At 33.5% G+C, this 27,015-nt stretch overlaps 2 protein-coding genes across 2 annotated transcripts in view; both read left to right on the top strand.

The window, feature by feature from the left end:
• LOC117161531 (lateral signaling target protein 2 homolog) overlaps positions 1–7,035 on the top strand; it is a 53,140-nt gene extending 46,105 nt beyond the window's left edge. Inside the window, exon 7 of the mRNA XM_033343133.2 lies at positions 135–7,035. The gene's annotated coding sequence lies outside the window, so the exon portion shown is untranslated. The remainder of the gene's footprint in view (positions 1–134) is intronic.
• A 1,263-nt stretch (positions 7,036–8,298) lies between these two features.
• Positions 8,299–26,697, top strand: LOC117161564 (cilia- and flagella-associated protein 58). Its single transcript, XM_076626608.1, has 11 exons — positions 8,299–8,331; positions 10,652–10,738; positions 11,862–11,990; positions 12,237–12,469; positions 15,897–16,173; positions 18,221–18,453; positions 19,820–20,231; positions 23,883–24,153; positions 24,736–25,250; positions 25,843–26,067; positions 26,216–26,697. Exons 1-11 carry the CDS (start codon positions 8,299–8,301, stop codon positions 26,486–26,488), a joined length of 2,688 nt encoding a protein of 895 aa, XP_076482723.1. The 3' UTR covers positions 26,489–26,697.
• The last annotated feature ends 318 nt before the right edge of the window (positions 26,698–27,015 follow it).

Below are 27,015 nucleotides of genomic sequence, written 5' to 3'. Positions count from 1 at the left end.
CGCACCCACTATAGCTGTGAGAGTTAAAGAATATCTCGGTATCGAGTTATAAAATATAAATGTTTGTATTAATATATTGTATATACATATACATATATATATATGTATTTAATTTTGGAATATACTCTTTTTAGGTGAGAACGCAAGATTCTTAGATAGTTAAAGGCATTAAGGAGAAGCCTATGAAGATCGGCGAGAAAATGCGAATACCATAGACTGAGAATAAGAAAAAAAGAAGGAAAAGGAAATTAAATAGCCCATATGAGTCGGCTAACTGTGCATTATATCAAATATTCGCTCAGCGATAGTGATCAAATAGCGGTATCTAAATGTTTAATATCAAACCAGCGACAATGGGACTAGCGATAGGTGGGTCGTGATCTTGTTTAAACTACTATCATATTCTATCGACGAAACTCTTTCATTGGAAGGAGAGACGTTTGCATCAATACGTATTCTTAGTGGGAGAAATTACTACGACAAACGCGATGTCAATACTCATAATCTCAATACTCGAATAAACGAATTGATAGAAATATCGAAACACCTTTAAGACACAAAACTTTCATTCAATCTAATCAACTTCTTGGAATTTCCGCTGGAATGTGTATTGAAATATGTGGGACAAAAATACAAGAAATTATAAGGAATAAATACAAATTCCGAAAAATTGTTAAAACGTAAAATCTTAATAAACTATAATCGACTCTTTCGAATTTCTATCGAAATATGTAAAAAAGGAAAAAGAAAACTATGAAAGTTTTTAAACGAATTAAGAGAAATTGTGAAATATTTTTATTCCACACAAACGTAATTCAACCTAATCAACCCTTTCAAATTTCCATTGAAATATTAAAATGTATATTGAAATATGCGAAACATTACGTATTTGGTCAACTAATTTACATTTCTTCCACTCGAAATATGTTCTGAAAAAAACGTTGTTGCTCCACTTTCTTCCTTTATTAGAAAGACAATTGAGTATAAAGTTGCTCGGGTCGGAACCGGCGATTCGAGAATCAACGACTGTTGTAAATAGCGCGAAAACTTGCGAGCGAGCGTACAAGAGAAAAGCGAACTGTGTGATGATCGTGACAGAACGAAGGGAGAGAACGAACTTTCCGTTTTTCACCGGCATTCGAAGTACACGCGCTGGCGAATCGTGATAATACATTATAAACCCGTTAATCGTACACTGTGACTTTCACGTAAGCTTTAAATAGCGATATTTACTAGCATCACACTGAGTGTACTACGATCTGACGATTCTTCGAAGCACAGCGTACACGTGCAGCGGCTTGTTGCTAATTTCTGTGCCAAATTTACGTGACAATAAGTTGTCTTTTGATTAAACACCATCCTCTTATATGAATACGAGTTTCAATGAACACACAGACTATATTCTATAAAATATATTCTATATATATATATATATATTTATATATATATATATTATATCTATATATTTATATTTATATCTATCACATGGACCGAAATTTATCACATTAGACTGCGAATTTTTATGCATTTATAGGAAATTTCCAGGTGCAGAAATGTAAGAAATGTCCAAAGCGACATTTTTTTAAATTATAGTCAGATTTATTATTTCAGTTATTACCCACTGTAAGAACTATTACACTATTCTTGATGCAACTACATTTAATAGCGAATACCGAACAAAAATTTGCAAACTAATTATTCTTGTTACAATTATTCCAATTACATTGTGAACAATTTTTTCTTTCGTTACGTATCGATGGAAAATTTAAAGATGTAAAAATGTGCAAAATGGACATAACATGCAAAAATATAAGAAATATTCAAAAGCAAGTACATGCTTGTTATAACATTTAATGGGTGAAATATATCTTCAAGCCATTATATATCATTAAGTACCATTTCTTTCTGTAATATTAACAAAAACATATAATTGCATAAAGATCCGCGGTCTGCTCATCATTCAGTGAGTTTAATGTACGAGCGGGAACGTTTGATCATTTTATATGATACGTGGTACACGGTCCAGTGAATAGGTACAATGTCGAAAGGGAATTTGTCAGCAATTTATTTGTTACAATGCGAACATGAGAATCGTAGATTTCAGAGACCGTTTTAATTAGACAGCTACCGCTGTCCGTGTACGATTTCGATTTTAAAAGACTGCTTTCGATTGTAGGCTGTTCAGATATTGTATAATAGGTTCGATGATTCGCCGTAGTTGTTGCTGAGCTGAGCGATTGTGCTTTACGCAGCTGCGGAAGGGCTGGGCAGTATTCTTGGGTTATTATTAAATTTACTTATTCCAATGCGATTATAAAATATGTTTTAATACCGAATATTTTATGTGAACAATTTGTTACTGGAAATATTGAGAATGAGAAGATGCGAAAATAAGTGTTTTATTTTTGTTCAAATTTTGAAATTTATCTTAACTTTTGGTAATTTGATAATGGTTGATTTATAATTGTATTTCTTTTATTTGACAAAAAAGAGATTTGAATTAGGTAAGCGATTTTGGAATAATTTGAGGAATTTATTTTAGAAACTTATTTTTTGACGACTGATGTATTTTGTTTTACGACTGATTTACGAATAATGGGAGCGAAAATTCGTGAAACGGCGCCCTACTCTGTGTCGTGTGTCAATTTCATTGCGTGACCTTATTCAATTCGCGATATGAAAGGTACAGAGACCACGTGTTACAATTTCGATTACTCGCACAACTAATATGTTTGGACTTCGTTTAATGTTAGAGCAACAATTTATTTCTTTATTATCCTGATTAGTGAAGGCATCGTGTAACCTTATGTACAAATTCGTCTATATATTTGATATTTGCTACATTAATAAACAAAGGTATTGTGTTGGACAATACACTTTTATAGCGTACAAAAAATGCAAAAAGTTTGAGGAAATTAGATATAAAAGATTATGAATAATTTGTATGTAGACAAAATTCAATTTTGTTTTTTAGCGTATCTTTTGTATCTACATTTTTTATTAAATAATTTTTTGTTTAAATTAAAGTTTATTTCTGAGAACGAAAATTAGTTGTATATATTTTAGAAATACTTACAAGTATTTTGTAATAGCAATTTATTTACAGTGTTTTATATTTAATTTCCTCGTTTGGAATTTATATTTCAAAATTATTATTATTACTATTACTGTTAATATTATTTCTAAATTAAACTAATTGGCATTTTTTTTTGTTATCTGTTTTTTCCTTTTAAGGTCCAAATACTTTAGCAAGGGATCTTTATATAAAAATGGCTCAGCTTGTTCGATCCTATAGAATTAGAATTATTAAAGGAGAATTATTTAAGACGTATTAGGATATAATGAAATGCAACGAAAATAACAATTATCTAGGGTAATCATTGAATTCGAATGAGTTATTGTTCATATACCGTAAAACGATTACTGCCAATGTTTCCTATCTAATTAATTACATATGCGATATTACATATAACAATAATTTCTTGGCTAATTAGTCGCTCGATAGCGTAGTATACTCAGTCCAATAATAGGATTGAATTATCATCGATTATTTTAAAAGTTCTAATTTCTACGTTCAAGATGTAAATCTTTACAAAAGTTGGCCAAATAAGGAAATATATACAATTCTGGACAATTTAATCGTATTCAGTAGTTTGAGAAATTATCTACTTTAGAAGAATTAGAATCAAGATAGAAAGGAAACTTTTGCCAATTTTAATGTTTTAGACGTATTTCTTTGAAAAGTACCAGCCTGATTAAACAGGGTATATCTAAGTGGCAAAATACTAGCTCGAAACTTGGATTATTCTATGAAATTCTAAGAAGAAATATTTCATTTATTAGGAAACCCTAATAATGAAAAAAAGATATGTCCTTTGCGCTTTACTAAGTATATTTTAGTATATCAGTATAACGAAAAAACAAAATGTATCTAGCTTTTAATTTCAATTACTATTAATTATTCTTACTATTACCAACTTATATAAAACTTCATTCATTCCTTATTATTAGAATGGAAAGTTCGAATTTCTAAAGGAGGACAAACTGCATTAAATAGAGTACAAAACTAGATAATGGCAAATGATTTTGAAACAACGACGTGTACGCGATCTTACATAATGAATTCAGTGGTTACCCTGCTTTCGATTAGAAACGTGCAATCTACCAATTTCACTTTCTGAGCTAGTTGATCGCATCGATCCACAGTGTGGCAAATAGCGGACGAAAACCGAAGTAATCATTGCTCGATTTTGATCTTACTATTTCACGATATCATCGTCTGTAAGTAATATAAATGTAAACGATGATTCCCTCAAAAAATCGATAAAGAATTACTAACGATCGTTTGTATACCTAGTCACTTAAAAATTAGCTCACTCGTTCGTTATACATTCTTGTTTGTCCAGTCTTGTCAAATAGCGTTCGTCACACCTTAAATGTGGGGAATTTGGGCAAAGATATGTATAACTTTAATTTCCAACTTGAACATTCCTATCTTTAAAGAGCAATTCAGAAAAAAACGGCTCAAACTATCCTGTAATTTCGGTTGCTCTTTGTCAAGAAAGTATCGTATTACGTCTCTATATAATTTTTTCTGCCAAAAACTACTGCACTGGGTGTTTTTTAATTGTTTTAGTGATATCCTTTCGTAACTGTGGCGTGGTTAAAGAGTGGATTTCTAACCACGCTTATGGCAAGGAAATTTTTCAAGTTGCACAAAAACTTTGTTCTATATTCGACAGAATATCTTAAACAAATTCTGCACGATATTACTAAAAAAGAAAAAAAAAGAAAAAATGAATAGATTGTTTTCAGCATCGACACTATTTTTTCAAACGTTATCATGTGTGCTTAGATAGTAAGAAGTAAATATGTAAGGTATTTAAGCTGATCCAGGAAACAGGGGAAATACTAACAAAGATGCGTTGAGTAGATTTTTACTCGCGGCAGATCCTCTGATATCGAGCTTCAGGAAACGTTATATGCACGTTATATGCATTTAAAAAAATGTTTGTCCCGAATCCTCATTCAAATGCCACACTGTGCGATTGTTCAAAACACCATATCTAATCGGACTTTCATCGCTATCTATTTTACGACCTGTAATAATACTTAACGATCATCGAATAGAACTAACAGTGTCGTTAAATTCTTCGCGTACGAAGTTATGACAAAAGCATGCATTTCGCGTGAATTTCACATTGCGGTTCGTTCATGGCTTATGAATCGTTGGTTAATGCCTTACGACTACAAAGACGAGGTACGAAGTATGATTAATCATGCAATGCTCAATTTTTTTAATTTTTTTTTCAGTTTTCTCTAAAAGAAGTCAATACTGTTATATCGAAAATAGAAATTATATCATTGTTACAATAAAATTCCATTTATCTGAACATGTCAGGGGACAGATAGTTTATGTAATTGGAGTTCATATAATAGAAGCTCATCGCCACCTTTTATTTTTCCTTCGCACGATAGGAGCTTGCGTTCAGATGAGTGAATTCAATTAAAATTCCGTTAGAATAAGTGGAATTCAGATAAATGGAGTTCTACTGTACTAAAATAATCGACAGCGACTGTAGAACTATACTTTAATTTTAATTGAATTTCGACCAAAATGTGTTATGGATCCTTATTCGAGGTTTCCATTCAATTATCTCTCCAGTTGTTCTTTCTCCCCGTTCATGCGCGTATTGTTCTGGTAACCAGGAATTCCCCTGTGCCTAAATGTCGCATATTAGCCTGTGCTTAGACGGAGAAACGAATTTAAACCAAACAGAGTAAAAATGAAGCAGAGAGAAGAAGAAAGAAACGCGATAGAGGAAGAGTGAAAAAGGATAAACCGACGAGCAAAAAGAAGATAGCGCGGTGGTATCCAGCAAAGTCACGCGTCATTTTAGGGTGCCACGGCGAGAAAAAAGTCGCGACGAACGTGATCTGCCAATTAGCTAGAAAATTCTGACTAACGAGGAGCGGAGAGTACCTCAGAATTATTTTTATATTATTTGCCCAGGCGTACGTGTATGCGTGTATCATTCACGTGGCTCACGTTCAACTTGGATTCTATGAAACGAATTTTCCTCCACAACTTTCTTCTTTCAAATAAAAATCTCTTGGGAAATTACAATTTCGCCATGCTTTTGGCTTTTCGGGATTAATCGTGCTATGCATTTTTGCACCCGCATTTCGTGTACGTTAGAGTTCATTTCCTTAGGGCAGACTCGAAAGAAAGTTTTCTTAAGCGAGCTATGTTGGGAAAGGGGAACTGTAGTGTTCAGGGAACGAAATAAAGCGCAACGTATTAATAAAAACACGCTTGAAACCGGAAGAACCACAAACATGTCATCCAATTGTGACGAAAGTTAAAAATTTAAAGAACCTTCTGATTTATGATCTTTTCCCTTCTAAATGTATTTATTTCTTCTTTTTTCCAATCTTCAAATTTCAGAAACTCGAAAGTACGACATCCATCCACCACGGCGAAATTTTGTAACCTAAGTTCGTAACTTTGATTCGACTATTTTCGACCAGTAAAAAATATTACGATATCGAAGAAAGAAGAAGTTGAACGGGGATATTTTAACAGACATGATAACGAAGGATTCAAAAGTTGAACGTGATCATGTGACGAGGATCGCAGTTAGTATGTATGCGAATTACGAGTAATAGGGGAGGAGAATATTCGTAATATTGTGTGTTTCGCCAATATTCGAATATAGTATAACATGGTGATTTCGGTAATGGGACACACTAAGAACGTGAATGTAAATAAAGTTTGTTATTCAAGGTGTTTAAGAGGTGTTGTTCAATGCCGAATGTATAGGCCTCTTTTTTTCCGTACTATGAACGACTCCAGATATTAAATACCGTAAAATAGAGCTTAAGACAATTTAGTATGGGAGAATTAGTATATATAAATACTATACATACATACATACATACATATATACATACGACTAAGTGTTACGATGTAAAATGTTAATATATATATATGAACGCTGGCAATTTTATTAATACAATGATATTTTCGTTCAATGCGTTTTTCTATTTAGCTAATCTCGATCTTGCGCTCGGTTCTTGCTTTAATCCTTTGAGTGGCAAAGAATAAGGTCGAAGGATCGATTAATTCTGGATTATGTCCGATATGCACTATAAATAATAATATGTACACAACTTTTTAAAATGTTTTAAACTATAGAATTGCTATTATAAGTAACGCTTGACTCGTTAGTAAAAGGCTTAAGCTTATAAAACGATAATTAAAGGAAGGAATAGTGATTTGGAAAAAATATAATTGTGGAAACAAATGTACATGATATAAGCAGAATAAACGCATGAATAAACAGATGCACAAATACACCACAAACTACACTATACACGACACTCCGATGTTCCACACTTTTAGGGTACACTGATATAACACATACATATACGTACACCCCTGTTATTTTCGTGCAAAACACGACATCCTCGCAAATTTTCGGCTCTTTAGCATAGTGACACTGTCATAGTGCCTCCTTGTCATAACGTTTCAAAATATTCTCTCTATGCATATGTATGGAAATATTCTCTTAGTATGAAAACATATATCCAATAATATACACAATTATCGTTTCTCCATAATTACAAAAGAATATAAGAGATTTGTAATTCTTTCTCGTTTACTTCATTTTCGAAATTTTAAGCTATCATAAAATGATAGCAATCATATTTTTATTAAGATCATCGACAGTCTCATTTAAGTAGAATTCTGTCAGTCGAACACTCAAAGGGTTATTCATGAACTTGTACCTTCATTGTGCACACGTATTCCCTTTTTTTATCATATTATACATTGTACGTAGCAACAACCTGGATATTGATTTATCGCCGTATCTGTAAAGGAATTAGAGGCTACCAAAGGCTACCATGGATACTAGTCAACAAAGGAAATTATGATACTGGACTCCTTGGATAGGACATTCTTTCATCTTGCATTGTTCACTACACAGTGGAATTTGTGCAGTAGTAGTACACATAAATCTTCGTTCAATCGTGATCCTGATTTAGCAGATACAGGATACCCTGTATACTTAACTTTCCTTATCTTTTTATATCATCGTCTTTCATCTTAAGCATACTTGCGATTTTTAATAGCAAAAGACAATCCTCGTGTACATAGTTTACATTTCATGCATTTTATAATAATACATTTTAAATTTGATTTTAATTCATTTTGGTTAAACTTTGGTGCAATACCTTCTGTGAAGAGGATAAATCTCGCTTAAAACAAGAGTCGGAATATTTTCTGCTATCATCATGATGGACATGGAGATGAACGCTGGCTTAGACGTAAGCATATCCTTTTAATATTAATATAAAAATTAATATAAAATGTTTAAAACGATCATTTTTAAATACATCTGATATATTATAATACGTTCGCTAGTGTATTTAGTAAGGTATACTTGAATTGTTCGAATTTTCATTCCACTATTTCTCAAAATCACGCAACATTTGCCGTCATAATTCTTCAACTATACGGAATAAAAAAATCGACAAAAGTTATCCAAATAACAAAACATTAAATATCAAATTTTCAAGAATATTCTATTTAGAATATCGAGAAGTTGGAAAATTTCATCCCCTCGAAGAATCGCTTTCAGAATATATTACGTTTAAAACGATCAGTCCCTTGTCCTGTTTAATCGAAGCTAAAAACATATATGCAACGATTTTGGAGAAAATGTTTGTCACAGTTTATGTACCTCATTTTGTGTATGTATATTCGTCTACATTCATTTCGGTTATTATAAATCGAGCACGATCAAGTGATCATAGAATAATGTTTAAACAGCCTGCGCCCGACTTTTTACAAAGTTCTTTTTCCTGCTCGCTTTTATACATACGGTTTATTAAATTGCATGTTGCAATTTTTAGATGTAATTTGATAGCGTAATAACTTTTTTAACAACCTAATAAGTATGATGGACGACGATAAGCCAGGAAAAAGCAATGGACCAGATAAACAAGCCGATGTTGTTATTAAAATTGAACTCATTCAAATATCGATAACCTAACCGCGCGACTATCTGCGGTAAGACATTCTTTAAACGAAAGAATTATAAATATTTCACTAACTATACGTACTGTTTTTTTAATTTAATTCTGTATTAGAATCCTAGATTTCTTCTTAATTTCTTCAAAATAATTCGGAGACGATGATTCGTTTGAGACCATTGCGCGAATTCTAAAAATCATTGGTAGGATATAGTTATTAATCGAGTATTTTTTTAATCTTCTATAATCGTATAGATAATATTATTTTGACTCACTTAGGTCAGAAAAATATTTTTCAAACGAAAAGGATTACACTATTTAATAAATTGTCCAATTTATAGCTAGAATGCTTAGGTATAGTATATTCGGAAAAGAAGTAAAGTTAAAGTCTGTTACAAAAGTCACTGTATATCATGCAAAACGGACAATTTTATTCAGAAGTTATTTTATTATCACCTTGTTAAGAAATATGTTATTATACAATGTTGTAACATCTTTCTTAAATCCTAAGTTGAATCTAAATCCTAAATCTAAATCGAAAATTTTTCTTAAATGAAAAATTTAAACGAAAGGTATTTCGATAAAGTGTACGACGACTTTCGTGGTTGATTGTAGACAAGATTTGCCTTCTTAATGACATAAATAAAATTTCGATTAAATGTTTAATGCAAGTTTTAATTGTTCACTGTTCTAAATAATTTTATCTAAAATATTTTAAAAAAATTCTATAACGAATAAAATTTAGGTGATTCCTAACCCTTCGCACTCCGAATTTTATTTCAATTTCGTTATCAGCAGCTCTCAACGCTTTTAAGTGTTTTATTTGAAATTTACTTTAACTAAAAAATAAGATAATTTAAATAAATAAAGTAAAAAACAAAATTCACTTAAATACCAATTTTATTCACACTATTGTTGTATTTTGTAATTTTTGAGTGTATGATATATCTTGAAACAATTTCCAGGATGCAATTCTGGTTTTCTTTCGCATGTTTCACAAAAAAAAGGTGGGACTGAAAGAATGTCGAGTGGGAGTCGACAAAGAAGTTCCTGAGATAAAAACCGGTGTCGAGTCACGCTCGACGTAGGAGTGCAAAGGGTTAAAAAAAAGAGAGAAAAAATCGATGAAATTTGCAATAAATTTCTTTAATCTCGGAATTATTATACAATTTTACTACTCTGAATTAGAACTCCATTTTTATAACATCCTCACATGCAAACAACATCGAGATAATCCAATATGAATCAAAACTCTGTGCGATAATGTCTCGATTAAAGCTTGATAAACGCAAGGTCTCAGGCGTAGAATCAATCGCTAATAACGAGGCTACACAAACTCACAGAATCTCTGAAACTGACTTCGTTGAAACCTCGAATTAGATGAAAACTTGTGCTTCGACCATCAATGGTTGATTAGAGCTCTCGTAAACTCGATAATAACAAGACAATAATGAGAACAAAATAGCATGGTGGTAAATTAACGTGGATCCTTATCGGGTTCGTGGCGGTGATTAATATCGTGAGGTCAGTGGCGCGGCTAGGTGACGATGATCGTGAAAAAGTCACGGAGGACGCGACGGATATCCTGTTAGCGTGGAATAACGCGTTTCAGGATGAGGGGAGCGAGAGCAGCGAACCCGCGTCAGAGGGCAGCTCGGCCAGCAGCACGTTTTGCGACCTCGAGAAGGATTACTCGAAGGTGAGTGTTTTTGTTCGCCTCGAACAGTCTTTAATTAAGAGGAATGATACGTCGAGTACGTAAGGCATGGTTTTTCGCAGGAGATCAGCTTTAATTGCTATGGTTGGTGAGCGAAAGTAAATTGAGGAACATATCGAGATTTGTATATAGACATTAAAAAAAAGGTATACGTTAGAACGTTTATGGAAAGATGCAGTGCACCTAGCGAATTATTACGAAATTAGTAAATTCTTGGGGAATCAAAGGAAATTAGCAAATCCTTTGACATTTATAGAATATAGGATGCATCTGATGAATTATCAGGAAATCAGTAAATTTTTTAAGAGTCACAGGAAATTAGCAAATTCTCTAACATTTATGGAAAGTAAGATGCGCCTGATGAATTATTAGGAAATTAATAAACCCTTTAAGAATCGCAGTAATAATAATAAGTTAATAAGGTACATATTCAAAGGTTTCCTATTGAAAGATGCGAGTGTTTATTGCTACGAATATTGCGTGATCAAATTTATTGCACTTCTCTGGAAAGTGATTAAATTTTAATTGAATTCGTGTTGCCTTTTGTTTTTTTTTATCATGGAATATGGAATATGGAAATTTATGAGTTGATATTAAGGAAACATAAATTTGACAGAAATTGGCAAATCCTTTATTACATGAAATTTAAATTATTAAATGAACTATTAGGAGTTTAGTAAATCCTTTAAGAATCGAATTTGCGAGCAATAAAGAATTTATTATATAAGTTTCAGATTCAAAGATTTCGTACTCAAAAGTGCAAATGTTTATTAATATGAATATTAACTGACTGAATTTGTAGCGCGTTTCTAAACAGTCATTTAATTTTTATTGATTTTGAGTTGCTTCTTGCTGATCTATTCAAATTATTGGGGGGGGGGGGGTACAGTTGCCTGCCTTAGGAAAATAGCAACCGCTTGTTGAGGATTTTGAGTTACGGAGTATGTGAAATTTATGAGTCGATACTAATAAAAAACAAATTGTGCAGTATTTGAAAGTAATTCGAGAAATTTAATCGTGGAATAATTGGAATTTGTAAATAGATTAATATTAAAAACGAATTAGAAATTAAAATCAAAATTATATTAGCTACTTTATTCTTTAGGTATTGCAAGAGATGAAATCCAATGAGGCACTGGCTCCTTTCATGGCAGAATACACTAAACTTTACGAGTCTCTGTACAAAGCCTACAGAACAGAAAAAGACTTGACGGAGAGATGTAATATGTTAAGGGTATAATCGATATGTATGTTATTCGTGACTAGTTAAGCTGTAGCTGCAAAAGCTTAAGTAAAAACCGATTCCAAAGTCTCAGAGTTACAAGGTGTATTTAGGTCACTTAGCTCTCTATGTAATAACAATTTTATCGAAATTTTAGTAAATTATATAGAACAATTTAATATTAGTTATATCAGTTTTATTATAAAATAATAAACTATAGTTACTTTAAATCTAAACGGAATACACTCTGCAACACAGGAAGAATTGTTTACAAGCGATCACAAAGTGTACGAGTTAACGCATACGATTTCTACGAATGAAAAAGAGATCGAGAAGCTGAAGCAAGACGTATTGAACGCGATAAAGCGAGCGGATGCCGCTCACACGCGCGAGCAAAATGCACAAGACACGATTGAAAATTTGAGAGTGAACGTACAGCAATTGAGTCAGGAAATTGCGCAGAAGAACAGACAGCTAGCCGCTACTGAAGAGTAAGTTCCTTCTTAATATTTTATAGCTTCTACTACGTTACTAGCTACTACTATATCTACGTGGTGTTTCGTTTATTTCGGATTCCTTCATATATATCGGTTATTTTTATCGATACACGAAATTGTGTCTTGTAATTTGTAATTTATTTGTACAAATTAATAGCTTCTTAAATATTCTCTCTTCTTGAATTTTTCGACTTTTTTTCAAAGCCAATAGGATTTGCCCTCTCATTTTTCAATCTTCCATATATATATAGTTTATATATATATTAACGAACATTAGACTGCGGATATTTATGCAAACTCACGCAATCGATCATTTCCACAAAAATATGAAAACAATTTAAAAAGTTGGACCTATGCAGCGATATATTTTACATATCAAGTATGATTTAGATATTTAGTGTATTTCTGTGTATTGTGTATGTGCAGTTTAAGCATGATTAATCGTTTAATTTTTCATAAACGTATAAAAATCCGCAGTTTAATGAAGAGAATCCTCGGAAGGATCCTTTAAAATCCCTCATAAGACACATGTTCCGCAAGTTGATATCAAAATACCTTTTACATTAGCAAATTCTTCACTCGATATCGACGAACATTTGTTAGAAACATCCAAATATCATGGCTCTGGATTTGTGTGCCATCCCGTATATCCCGCCTTTTAATTCATTGACCCTACGTGTCTGAAAAGTACAATCGCAAGCCAGAAAGACGTCGAGGATTTTCTCGAGTAGAAAAGACTAGCGTAAGAATGACTTGATCGTCGAAAAGGGGATTAAAGTCTCCGGTTGGTCTAGAAATCCTTGGCAGCCACAGTTCTGCGTGATGGTAGTGAAACTCATGACGGAATTTCTGAATAGCCCGAGGATTTAATTTCCATCATCGTTTCAGATTAATTCGATTCAGCGTTATTGACGAATCGATGTTCCCCCGGACGTGAGCATGCATGTTTGCCGACGGTGCAAACAAAATCCTATCAACCTTAGGGAATATGTAGTACGGTTCCTGCTTATTACCTTTGAATATTTAAAGGATGTAATTTATGCATGAAGCGCTAGAATTATCAAATTTTCTCGATATAATCGTGTTAGCTATACTTTTCAAAATAGAAAATATGGTATATATCATATACCATGTTTAATGGATAGCGAATTTTCCATTTATTTTTATTTTTCAGTCGTTCTAGATTTTCCAAGTAATAGTATCTTCCCGTTATTCACGCTTTCTGATAATTTTCTAGCATAGAAAAGCTAACGTTAATCAGTGAATTTGTTCGAAGCGTATACCATATCAATAATTTATTAACTTTCATAGTTGAGCTATTCAGTTCTCCAATTTGCAATTAATATTTAACGTTAATTTATCGAAATAAAAAAAAACAAAAGAAGAAAAATTATGTTACGAGCAACCAACGATCATCTTCTTTTAAATCAATGATAATCAATCAATGACGATCAATCAATGACAACCTTCGTTTAAATCGCGTCAGTTTATCTGGCAAATTTCACATGTTTATAGTAAACGATATTGTCATCAAGACATCGATCCGCTGTATGTACATACATTGTGATCACATCGAAGCCACACGGATGTCCAGAGTCTAATCCCCGAGGAAGATACCACCGTGTTCGATAGTGGATCGTCTCCGTTCAGTCAACATGGCTACAATGCAATTCCGCTCCAACGGGACCATAGTTCGTAGCACAGTAGTTCGTAAATATGTTGTGTTTCGTTTCTCTGGTTCGTATCTCGACAAAGGATTAGGCGAGGGCTGTCTTTAACTTCTGGCCAACTGCCTTACAAAGAGATAACGCATTGGATCGATATCACTGGTCTCGCGACAGCTTCGTAGTTGCTTAATAGCTAGGAGCAGCCTGAATTTCTCTCGTACCTGTCTCTGTACTCTCCCGTTTCCTTTATATTTGTTATGTGCTGTCCTCGATATTTGTATCTTCTTATATTTCTCTTTTTCGTCGCTTTGTATTTTTAACTTTTTTGTTATACATGTATACATAATTATGTATACATAACAAAATATACCATTATTAGTAATTATATTATTTTTATATATACAGGGTGGTTGATAACTGGTGGTACAAACGGAAAGGGGGTGATTCTACGCGAAAAAGAAAGTCGAAAATATAGAATAAAAATTTTTCGTTCGAGGCTTTGTTTTCGAGAAAATCGACTTTGAATTTTCGCTCGGTACGCCTGCGGTATGTTATAACGGATCTCACTGTAGATCGTTGTCTCGATGGAAAAATTAAAAAAAAAAAAAAAAAAATAAAAAAAAATGTTTATACTATATCTTCGATTTCTTTTTTCGCGTAGAATCACCCCCTTTCCGCTTGTACCACCAGTTACCAACCACCCTGTATATTGTTATTAATATAATAATATATTCTTGTATCACTGTTTATTTCGCTTTTTGGATTTTAAACTCTCGCGATAAATTAGATGACATGTTTGTAGTTCTTCGGGTTTCGACTCTGCTCATGTTAGTATCTACGTTGCGCTTTGTTCCGACATTTCATTTTCAGGTCTGCCCTGAAGAAGCGAACTGGAACGTTGGTGAAATATTCATAATAATAATAATTCACAACGTGAATACTAATAAGATCTTAATAAGATACTAATACGGTTTCTAAATACCAAGAAAATCCAAAGAACCGCAAATATGTTCATTTGTTATTTTCTTATTTTATTGTTTGCCTTTTCTGGTTCTATTAAAAGAAAGGTTTTAACGATAACTTTAAGGATATGCGACAACTGGGATATCGCGGCATCATCAATAATGAAGACGTTAGCAAGTAAGTAATTAGCACGAAGTAGCCGGTTTTTAAAATTTATTGCTAACGATAAGCTATACCATTGTCGGAGATCGTTAAGCTGGTAAAAACTTCATATCCTGATTACCTTATCATATCGAATCGCATGAATTTAAAATTTTCAACGTGTCCCACGAGTCCAGAGACCATGTCTCTTACCAGTAACATCGTCTCTACCGTGTCTCTCGAGCTTTAGCTCGTATATCAGGTCTCTCAAGCTCTCTGTATTCTGACCAATCACCGACGACGCGACCACAAGAGAATAACAGCAATGCATAAACGTTATAAATGTGGTCGCAAATAAACCACTCAAGTTTTTAACATGAGAAGACATTTTCATGAAAATTTCAATTAAATTCCGTCGATAGCTTTCTTAATTGTTTTACACTTGTTTTACAAATATTATATGTTTCAGAGTTTGAAATTTGCTAAACAGCAACTAAAACTGTTAGTATATTCGTTCTATATATAATGAGCTTTCTTTTATCGTCAAAAACATTAGCTACGAAGACTCCTATTTTAATATACGTTTTGTATTCTTTATATTAAGCAATAATAAAGAAATTTAACAGTGTTCCTCGATTCAATGGTTGCAGCACGAGCATCGCGAAACAAAAAGAGAGTCTTGCACAAGAAAAGGAGAAGTTGGTGAGCGAGATAAACACATTAAAGCAGCGACTGAAGAACATGGCTTTGTACATAGAGGAGCTGGAGGATAGAAGTAGCTCTGCCGGCCATCAAATAGCCGAGATGCAAGAAAATCTGGATATACAACTGAACGAAATCTCAAGAGAACGACGAGGCAGACAGAGGGCAGAGGAAGAGGCCTTGCAGTTGCAAGAAGGACTTGCGATAAAGACGAGCGATCTCGAGGTGATGGATCTTTAAACGCTGTAATTTTGGCGTATGTTATGGGTAAACTGCGAATTTTTATGCATTGGAGGAAAATTGAAAAGATGTAAAAATGCATAGAAAGTTCATAATATAGAAAAACATATTAGTATTCAAAGCATAATACCGATTGCAGTATGTAGTAGATAAAAGGGAAATGCATATGAAGCTCATAGTATGCAAAAATATATAAAATGTCCAAAGTATAATATTATTATACATTTCGACTAATTTTTAATTGTTAATAATTGAAAAACAAAACCTAAAACGTAATCTTTTGATTCTTAATTTTCATCTCATTTTAGCCTCGAGAATAACATCTGAAATTTTGTTACTCCTGTTGCAATATTTAGAATATTTTTACAATATTTAAGATATAAAACAATTTTCTACTTAAGTTTCAGCTGTTAAGTTTATGTTCATAAAAATGTGAATTTGCTTATCAAGCTGAATACCGGTGCACGTAACAATTTTCAATCCGCTAGTTAAAACATCGACTTTAACGTCGATCGTCTAAAATCTCTCGATTTGCGCCGGCGAGAAAGTCGCAAGATTCGCGCTTAAAAAGTTTGTGAACTTCTTTCAAGCTTCTTTCTCGACCGAAAAATCAAACGAATCGTCTTTTCCTTCCCCGTTAATGCTTCTTACCAAGCAAATGCACGCGAAAGTTCAACAAGTTTCTAGCGGACTACAGTAGAAACGAAACGAAACGGCGAATCTTGATCGTAGCAGCAAGTTCCAAGCACTCAATGGAATTTCGCTTTCAAGAACAAAGCTTATCTCGACGAGGTGATTACCGAGCGGTTGTAAGACGTGACTTTGATCTGCAAATCGAAAACTTCCGCCGGGAATCTTGTTGGGCAGTTCTGTGGAGATACACGATGGTGATAGTCTCGTGAAACCGGTAGAATAATTTATAGGCAGCTGCGATTTCGTCTACTTTGAAAGAGTATGATTAAATTTAAGTTATGGATTTGATCAGTGATTTGGTTTGCATTTGCTGTTCGTCAACTTTTGCTTTTTTTATCGTTGGTAGAAGAAATTTAAAGAGTAGTTTATTGCGTAAGTTGGTCTCATTTCTTGTCACGGCCGAAGATACATCCATATAAATCTTTCCTTACAACTAAATATGAATAAAAAATGAATATTGATAATATAAATAGGGAAACACTTATTCATAACTTTGACCAACTATATTATAAGAAGTTATGCTAATTTTTCTCTCCACTATCATTATTTACTACTTTTTTCTATGACACAGGATTTAAAAATATTGTATATAATAAGATGCATATCCATACAAATCCTTGTTATGTTAATGTTATGTTATTATTCTCTATCATTATTTAATATTTGTTTCTGTGACATAGGATTTCAAAATATTGTATACAATAAGTTATTGTATATAATAAGATACATATTCATACAAAACCTTGCTTACAACTAAATATGAATAGAAAGTGAACATTGATAATATAAATAGGGAAATGCTTGCTCATAACTTTGACCAGCTGTACTATGAGAATTTTTTCTCTTCTCTAAATAGGATTTAAAAATATTGTATAGAATAAGTTCTTGTATCTTCAAATTTTCAGATTCTGATTTCAAATAATAATCATACGTTAAATTAAATTGTTATGTAAATTTATCTCATTTATATACTTCACACTGTAAATATCATAGTGACAGATGTTAAATAAAGTAGGACAAACATTTAGTTTTACCACCTGAGAATTGAATTGAGGAGATGAACTCGCGTGAAAGATCAAATTAAATTAGCACCATAATAACACATAGCTAACCTAAATAATTTAGCAGTGACTTATCATATATCGCTGACGTTCCATTTAATGTTTTATTTGAAATCTGCAATTGTCACAATTTATTCTTTTGCGCTCTGACTTCAAGCTCATTTTCCACTTTCAATACTCGAAGTTTCGTCGCGTCTTCACCTATTCAATTTCATACGAAATTTTTTGTTCTTATCGATGTTTATTCTTGCGATTAACAGCTTTGTATACTTTGCTAGACGGCAAACGAATCGATAAAAGCAGCAGCTGCTAACGTAATAAAGTTGGAGAGTTTGCTGAAGGAGCAAAGAACATCCGGCGAAAAAATGCAAAGGGAAATAAACAAGTTGTCGGTAAAGAAGTTGAACCTCGAATCGGATCTCGAGAATGCGAATAACCAAATAGAAAATTTGGACAAGGAAATGTTGGAGAAGGACAAGCAATTGAAAGATTGGAAGCAGAGCATAAACAGGTACATAAATGATGTTTTAGGATGGAGAAGTATAATAATTGAATAAATAGCGTTCCTGAACTCGTTTGTTTGCGTTATATTTTAGCCTTTATTGTAATTATATTTTTGAATAACAGGAAGCTAAACGATATATGTAGTCATACTCACAGAATTTTATAAAATGAAACAGATAATGATATTTCACAGTAACATTTAATCGATAATTTTGTTCAGTCGTATAATACGCTCTATTAAGTACCAGACAGTTTAATTCTATTGTAATGCGACAATTTACCGAGAATTATAGATATTACAGCTATTTTTTACATTTGTTAAACGAGTGTTTTGCAATTTCTGCGGCATCGATGCACTAATAAATAATTATACATTTGTTCCTACATTAAAACAGTATAGACATGGTCATGTGAAATTTATGATCGTTCGAGCGCATAATACTACGTTGAATTACTTCATTTATTTAGAGGTAGCCAGCATGTAGAAGCATCAATCTGTAATGCGTACATCTGCTATTATTTAACACCGTTCGTTATTGTATAGTTACCTTCTACTTGCCATTTAACGTTGGTCGTAGTTGACGCATATATCAGGTAAATGCATATCGTTTAACTAAAGTACTTAACAATTAAGTAACCTAACGTAAATCGAATATAAACTCTTAAATAATTTCCTAATGAATCGCCAGTTTCACGGAAAACTGAATGTCTTGTAATTTCTGATGTAACTCTATTCTAGGATTTTTGTGAGCAAAGTGTTTTCATTTTCGTACTTTCGCGTAAAAACACGGCGGCTGCAAAAAGTATTGGCATTATATTTACTATAACATTTACATAATAATTAATTGAGTCCAAGTATATTCGTATCATCAAATAGTACAATTGTATGATTATACAAATATGATACTATGAAAACGAAATACACAAACATAGAACCTGATAAAAAACTGCTTCATAAAAAGAATAAGAATATGTACCAGTGCTTTCTGTACCTTTTGTAATATTTGTATCGAACAAATAATTTTGTGACTAAGTCGCTGTTTTAGTTTTTTTGGTTCAGATAAACAAAGTTAGATAACTGTATTTGAACTTTTATGACTGACCATGTTTCCTTTTGAAAATAGAGGATTACAGTTTTTCATACAATATCGTATTTTTATTAAGTTAATTAAATAAATGGAAGCTAAGTAAAAATATACTTCATTCACTGAATATTACGATAATTCCTATATATTTTTATATTATGCATACTCTGCGCAATTTCGCAGTTTCGAATTTCCTATAAATGCATAAAAATCCGCAGTTTACGAATTAGTATCTTGCTACCAACGTTACACTTAAATTTCATCTACAATTTTTGGGATGGGTCGCAGGATGAGGGAAGAAGTCTCGAAGCACAAGACTCAGAAAGAATCAATAACGAAGCGATGGCAGAAGATTGAGATAGAGAGATCAACCCTGGAACAACAGCTGAAGCACACATCGGTGAAATCAAAGAACGCAGAGCATCAGAAGATAATATGCCAAAAACAGCTAGTTGACAAGCAGCAAGAATTGGAGGTTCATATACGCGAGAAAAATGTCTTGGCTCGTACCAAGGAGAATTTAGGCGACTATATTAGGAGAATGCAACACGAGCTGACGGTGTGCGAGTACAGTAGGAGGAAAATCGAACACGAGCTTGACACTTCATTGCGGGATATTATGGACGTTCACTCGCTCTTGAGCGCAGTGGAGAAAGAAAGGGATAAGCATAGCTTGACCGCTCAGAATTTGGCACAACAGGTGAGCTTTAGTAATTGCGATAGAAAGGTAAAATAGGAAAATAGGAACTCGTAAGATTCTCATAAAAATATAATATTCATTTGCGTTTGATATTGTTTAATTTCATACAAGTTCCTGAAAAAATGTATTCGACTGAAACGAATATCGAAACGAACAATTAAGCAATATACGTATAAATTAATATACGTAAATCGACATATACCGTTAACAATAAGTAAAGTAAACCAATAATTTAGCAAACAGGAACGAAGAAATTGAATAAGAGTAGATAAGTAAAGAGGTAGATGAAGAATTACGGATAATTAACGAAAAAAGAAATAGAATGCGAACAAGATATGACGTAACTCTAAGTAAGACATGGCATAACTAGTAAGAGGAACGAAAAGTGGAGAATTTGATCGTATGCAACTGAGCGAATAGTATAAGACACCAGACTAGGTTAGATAAACTGAGAGTGACTCACGCTTGAGCGAAGTGGAATGGGTCGTGGATCCGTGGTCAGACAAGTGAAATGATACCATATTTGTTTGGGCAAGGAGAATAGTGCTGTAGTGAACAATGTAGGGCCACATATGTATAACTGTACATTATTCACGGTTATCCAAGCAAAATTCTAAATTCTACGAGTAATATATAGAGACTACAGAAGTAGTAAAATTTAATATTCCAGATGATAATTTGACATTTTTATTGCATCGTTTTTCAAAATTAATAGAGCAATAACTTTAATAAGCGAGAGATTTGAGTCTTTCTTCAATGTGGTCGCTTGAGCGTTTTTTCTACTAATATGCTACTAATATCTTGTATTTATATTTATCCACATCTACGACGTGTATGTAACTATAAAATTTCGTTCTCGATTTGGCTAATTCGTTTAAAAAAGTCCCACCTCTAGCATCAGATTAATATCTCCAGTTGCTGTTTCGACGCGATATGTACGATATATATATAACCACGTAATAGAAATTAAAATTAATTTTACCGTTAAAGAAACTTGCATATATTTAGCAATTGGCGGAAACAAAAATTTGGAACTCGTTATTAGATGTCGTGGTGGATTTGCTATTTATAATGTTACCGTCTGACCGATAAATCTTCTTTCCTATCAAAAACCCTCAGGAATTCGATAAAGTTCATTTATCACACGCGATCGCGATCGATCAAGCTTCCCGCTGCTCATGCAAATCGAAAATGGCGCGTATGCGATAGGATAAGCGGAATTATTCAGGTGTACTGCGTAATCGGGTATAATGGAAGTAGTAGAGGTAGACATGCTGTTAAACATCTATCTAATAATAGGTGTTGATATAGCGTGAGCTGTCAGCCAAGTTGTATGGTAGACGTGCAGCCGAGCGATCGGCAAGCGGGTACGGTTGCTGTGTGCACAGACATCAAGCGAATTGCACTGACGGATATACGGTTTGCCGGCCAGCGGGAGGTAAAGGTAGACATAGGTGGGTCGTTCATTTTAGGTTTGCTCAGGATTAGTCGTGAGATCCGTCCGAAAGATTTGCGACCAGACAAGGCCATCATTCCAGGGGTGACTCCGGTAAATTGTTTATAATCTTCTTATTAATGGGCTTTTTTGGTGTAATCCTGTATGATTTGGCAATTCATCACGAAGATTTGGTACAGCAAAGTAACTGTGTTTTCCTAACGTTCCCCCTTTCGAGGAAATTGATCAATTTGTTACCTTTGCATCACTTTACAACTTTTATTGATATAGCAAAGATTGAATATTGGTTGAGTAAAGGTAGACTTGTGGAGATTTTCTACCTGTAGTTATAAAACTAGGTAATGTAAAATAATTCGTTACTATATTTGTCACCTTTATTGTTTAATATAGTGGGTATATGTATATATACATTTGTACGTAAACCTTGATATTTTTTAAATTCACTATATAGAATTTTTTCTTTTTAATGTACTGGCTATATACCAGAAATTTCATTACAGAATATGATGCATTATTTAGTTGTATTTTTGATCTACGTCAATCATTAACTAACTATTGTCATAAATTCTCTAAATAATATTTCATTAGATTTACTGATACAACTCGTACAAACGTACATGTGTGATGAGTATATATTGATTAGCAGATATGTAATAAATTGAATTTACTGTATTCGAGGAAATAGCGTCTTAACAGTGGTTGAACGCATCGTGTGTAACCGCATCATATAGATAGGCGTATATGGCCAGTACAATCCGATGTATATAACCTGCTCATTTCATGATTGTACATGAAATTGTAATTAATACCAGATTAGTAACTACTACCAAAGATAGGATCTACACTGTACGCAAGGGTAGAATTTGATCCAAGCGCTTTACAAATAGCGATTACACCTAATGGTACTATGATCCTCTTCTAGTACCCTTTTCAATAGCTTTGTGCGAATATCTACGGATGAAACGTATGTTAAATTTCCAAAAAATTTTAGTCTTTTATAGCACGTACGTAACGTTACGAAATATTTCCAGTGAATCAATGGTTTTTCTCTATAAAATGTATTTATACTCGTGGAAAAATTTAGTGAAAATATAGTTGGAAATTTTTCTTTTATTTGCAGTGAACAAATGCGTTATTTCTCGCGCTAATCGTTGAATTTCCACTCCGTAACACCGTTCTAAATTCTGTTGTTCTAAATTCTAACGTTTCGTACTTGACACTCAGCTACTAAAACGCTTGTCAAACAAACTTTCTACGCGCCCTTCGGAGTATCCATTATTCATACACAGTGCTACTCGACTAAGGTGTGAATTATATAACTACTAACTATTCTGGTGTAACAAGACACACAAGGTTTTCGTTACACTCATCGTCAAGTACTGAAACGGTTATGTCCTTTTAGATGATTCATTTTCGTAAATTTTAGTTTTCAGGAACATCTCGTTACTAGAAGTGGCAGTATTTCCTTCTTGCAACAATATCAAGTTACAAAGTTTGTGACATTATATGAATTGCTTAACGTAGAGATAGTATTTAATATTCATGGGTCAACCGAGTAATCGAGAATCTGATTTTATATTTCTTTCAACAATTTCTTTAATTAATTTAATTTAATTTATTATTATTATATTTATTTATTATTATTTAATTTAATGTAATTTAATTTAATCCTTTGGGTATTATACGTTGAAATGTATGCAAAAGTTTCAAATATTAAAAGCTTCCAATTTAATTGTAATATACAATTGTTAGTATAATATAAAACTTATTAAACTTCATTTGTATGGTAAATTAAAATTATCATTTTTGGTGGGATCTATGTTCAACACACTACAATTTTACATAGATTTTGAATTTTATTAAGTTTCCTATATGTATACAATTTTTCTTAACTTATTATTTTTAACTTCGACTAAACTTGCAAAACAATTTTTGATAGAATCTATACAATAAAATTCTATACTAATATTAAAATAAATTTTCTAATTTAACTGAATATAATAAGACGTTGTGCAGTATAACCGTATAACAATATAGAATTTATTAAATTTTAATAATAATTTGAACTTGGTTGCCAACGTAAATGTTAAAACTTGCTCATGTTCATGCAACGTCTCCACCACCAGCGTATAGAAACGAACACGTCGATTTGCATACGTCACTAATCGAGTCGTGTAACTTGGTCGCGTTAATAGGTGGAGGAATACATAAGCGAGGTGAAACTGAAGCAAGTCGAGATCTCGAACTACAAGAAGCGGCTAGCTGAAGCCGAGGCTAAGTACCGTCAGCAGCAGAATATGTTCGAGACTGTTCGGGCTGAGAGAAACGCATGTGGCAAAAGCCTGACAGAGGCGCACGACGAGATACAGGAGTTGAAGAACAAACTGAAGGTGTTAAGCCACCAAATCGAGCAGCTGAAAGAGGACATCGTCACCAAGGAGAGCCAACTGATCAAAGAGGAGTTCAGTAAGCCGCCTTCTTCGCTTTTGACAACCGTTTGATACGCGTTTCAACAACACTTAACCTGTGATAATGTGTTAATTGAGTTTTGGCGGTTTTCTGTTGTACAGTTGGCCTCGTTCTTTGGTATCGGGCCAATGTTTGGCTAAAGTTAGGGAAGTTGGTTTGCTTGTTGCAGGCAGGAAAAGGGATCTAGTGAATACGGGTCTGTGGATAAGTTTTAATTGTTAAACTGTGTTGGGGAAGGTGGCTAAGCTGTTAAAGTGGACTTTCCCTGATCAGAAAGTTTTTTGATAAATAACAAAGTATTCTATTCACGATTTCTTGTTCACCTTTTACACGTACATTGAATGATATATTTACATTTTCCAATATTCGAAGATCTCCATATTTTTTACCTTTCAAGCAAAGTTGTATTATATAGATTATCATTGAAATAATGTCTGAATATTTTTGATTGAATAAAGAGAAGCAAAGATAGCAACAAAAATGCTAAATGCACGATTTTAGCTAAGGAGAGCAGTATTTAACAAAATTTCGAAAAGACAAAAATTTCGGCGAGTTTTCATGCTACGATTTGCCTTGCAGTACGCAATAAAGTAGAAAAGGAAAGAGAAGGGTTGAGAGTCGAGCTGCAATCCAGCCGCAAGGAGGTGTCGGAGCTGAAACGTGAGATCGAGTCGATGAAGCAGGAGGAAAAGAGCTTGAGGCAGGTGATCCAGCGCGCCGAATCGGACATTGCACGACATAAGAAGGATATCGACAATATAATGAACGAGAGGGACATGTTGGGCACGCAACTGGTCCGAAGAAACGACGAGCTGAGTCTTCAATATAGCAGAATAAAGGTTTTGCATGGAACCCTTCAACGAGGAGAGGTTCAGTATAATCAAAGGCTGGAGGATATTAGGCTGTTGAAGTTGGAAGTGAAGCAGCTGAGGACAGAGAAGACTCTGCTTATAAAGAATATTCAGAACATGAGTGATCTACGTAAAGAAGTGTTCCATTTGAATCACGACTTGACAAGAGAGAGATTGAAAGTGATGGCATTAGAGGAGGAAGTGCAAACGCCGTTGAACATTCACAGATGGAGGAAGCTTGAGGTTTGATGTCTCGATTATTTTTAATATTATAAATCATCGTTTAAAAGTGTGCGAACATTTGCTTATCTTTGACATATAACATTATCGAAAACGTGAACTGATTTATTTTTCATATTTTTCCCACAAGTAATCTTCGCGCCCAAAAGTCCGAATCGTATCTATCGTATATATCTACACCTTTTAGATAGTGTCATGGAATGACAGCCATATAGATCTCGTTATCTGAAAAAGTTTTGTCTATCACTTAACACGTGTAACCTACTTTCCTTGTATCTGCCACGTGCGATCTACTTTTGTTGCACTTGTCACGTACAGTCAAAAATTTTTAACGTTCCGTCAATTTTTACATAAATATAGATTCAAGAAGTTCTTATCTTAAAATACAACAGTTTTTATTTATGACGAAATATTGTGGGAATGCTTAAAATTTTCTTGAAGGGATCGTTAGAAACGATTTTAAAAAGATACGTAGTTCCGATTCTCGAAAATAACAGAATACATTATCAAGATTTCGCTATCTATATCGTCGACACTCTTTACCTCACAGGTAAAGATATTATTTTCCAATGAAATAGCTACTAAATTTTAACAGGGTTCTGATCCAAGTACCTACGAACTTTTGAAGAAGATACAAATTCTGCAAAAACGAGTGATAAAAATGGCAGCTGACATGATTGAGAAGGAGAAGAAAATAAAAGACACCGAGAAACTGTATATGAATCTACGTGAAATTCTGTCGAAGCATCCTGGACCTCAGGCCATGGTTTCTCTCAATAAAACTCAAAAAGCATTGCGCGAGAGGGGGAAGAAAGTGAAGGTATAAAAATAAATTTCTTTACAAAACTGTTTCTGGTTAGAATTTACATTTTATATTAACGATCATAAAATATCGGAAAAGCGAGATTCAAGATTTCTTCGCCTATCGTCGATCTGGTCCTATTTATTACACTATTCCCTTTTTTCAGTGTCTACTAGCTGAGTTGAGCATGTACGAAGTTCAAATGGGCGAGTACAGGATAGGCATGGATAGGATGAGCATCGAGATGAACGATTTGAAGAAGAAATACTTCATACAGAAGAAGAAATTACACATATCGAAAGAATCGAAACCGAAATCTTTGACTCAACCTGTTTTCCCAGCTATAAGTCAAAGTCAAAAGAAATTCTGCGGGGGCGGCTTTAACATGGCGACTCCAACGCCTAGAAATTGTTTCGTCGTGGACTCTGAGTGCAGATGAACTTGTATCGTTCGCCAAAAAGCTAACGCACAGAAGGTGCAGCTCAGTCTGTTTGTTGAGACGACAATGCGACGCGACGGTGTAATGAAAATATAACAGTATACTTTGCAGGATTTCTGTGTGTGCTTTTTCGTCTATGAAACACTTTTTGCTCACGAACCTCGTTTTTCTATCTTTGTTCTCTTTAGAATTTCCGTCAATATTTACAAACTGTGGGGAGACGTCGCGTCGTTACGACGATGTTAAAGTGTGTCATCGACAAGTGGGAGAAAGGAGGAGAAGAAGCAATTCATTTCCATTTTCTCTTTTGTTTTGTCTTGAGTTTTTAAAGAAGATTCTACGAAAAGAGTAGAAGTAACGATGGAAGAAGTCAGAAGCTAGAATTTTATTGATTGTGTTGTTTAGTATTTGAGGATGACGTTCTTCATTTTGACGAATCTAAAGGTTGGACCAACTAAAATGTCGGGATTTATTTGCTTTGTTTTCAAGGGTGGTGGAGCAAATGTTGATGTTTGCTTTTACCATGT

The sequence above is a fragment of the Bombus vancouverensis genome, chromosome 2 (assembly GCF_051014615.1).
Source record: "Bombus vancouverensis nearcticus chromosome 2, iyBomVanc1_principal, whole genome shotgun sequence".
NCBI classification, from domain to species: Eukaryota; Metazoa; Arthropoda; class Insecta; order Hymenoptera; family Apidae; genus Bombus; species Bombus vancouverensis.
Note: the sequence above shows the minus strand (reverse complement) of the source record. Positions and strands in the feature narration are given on the sequence as shown.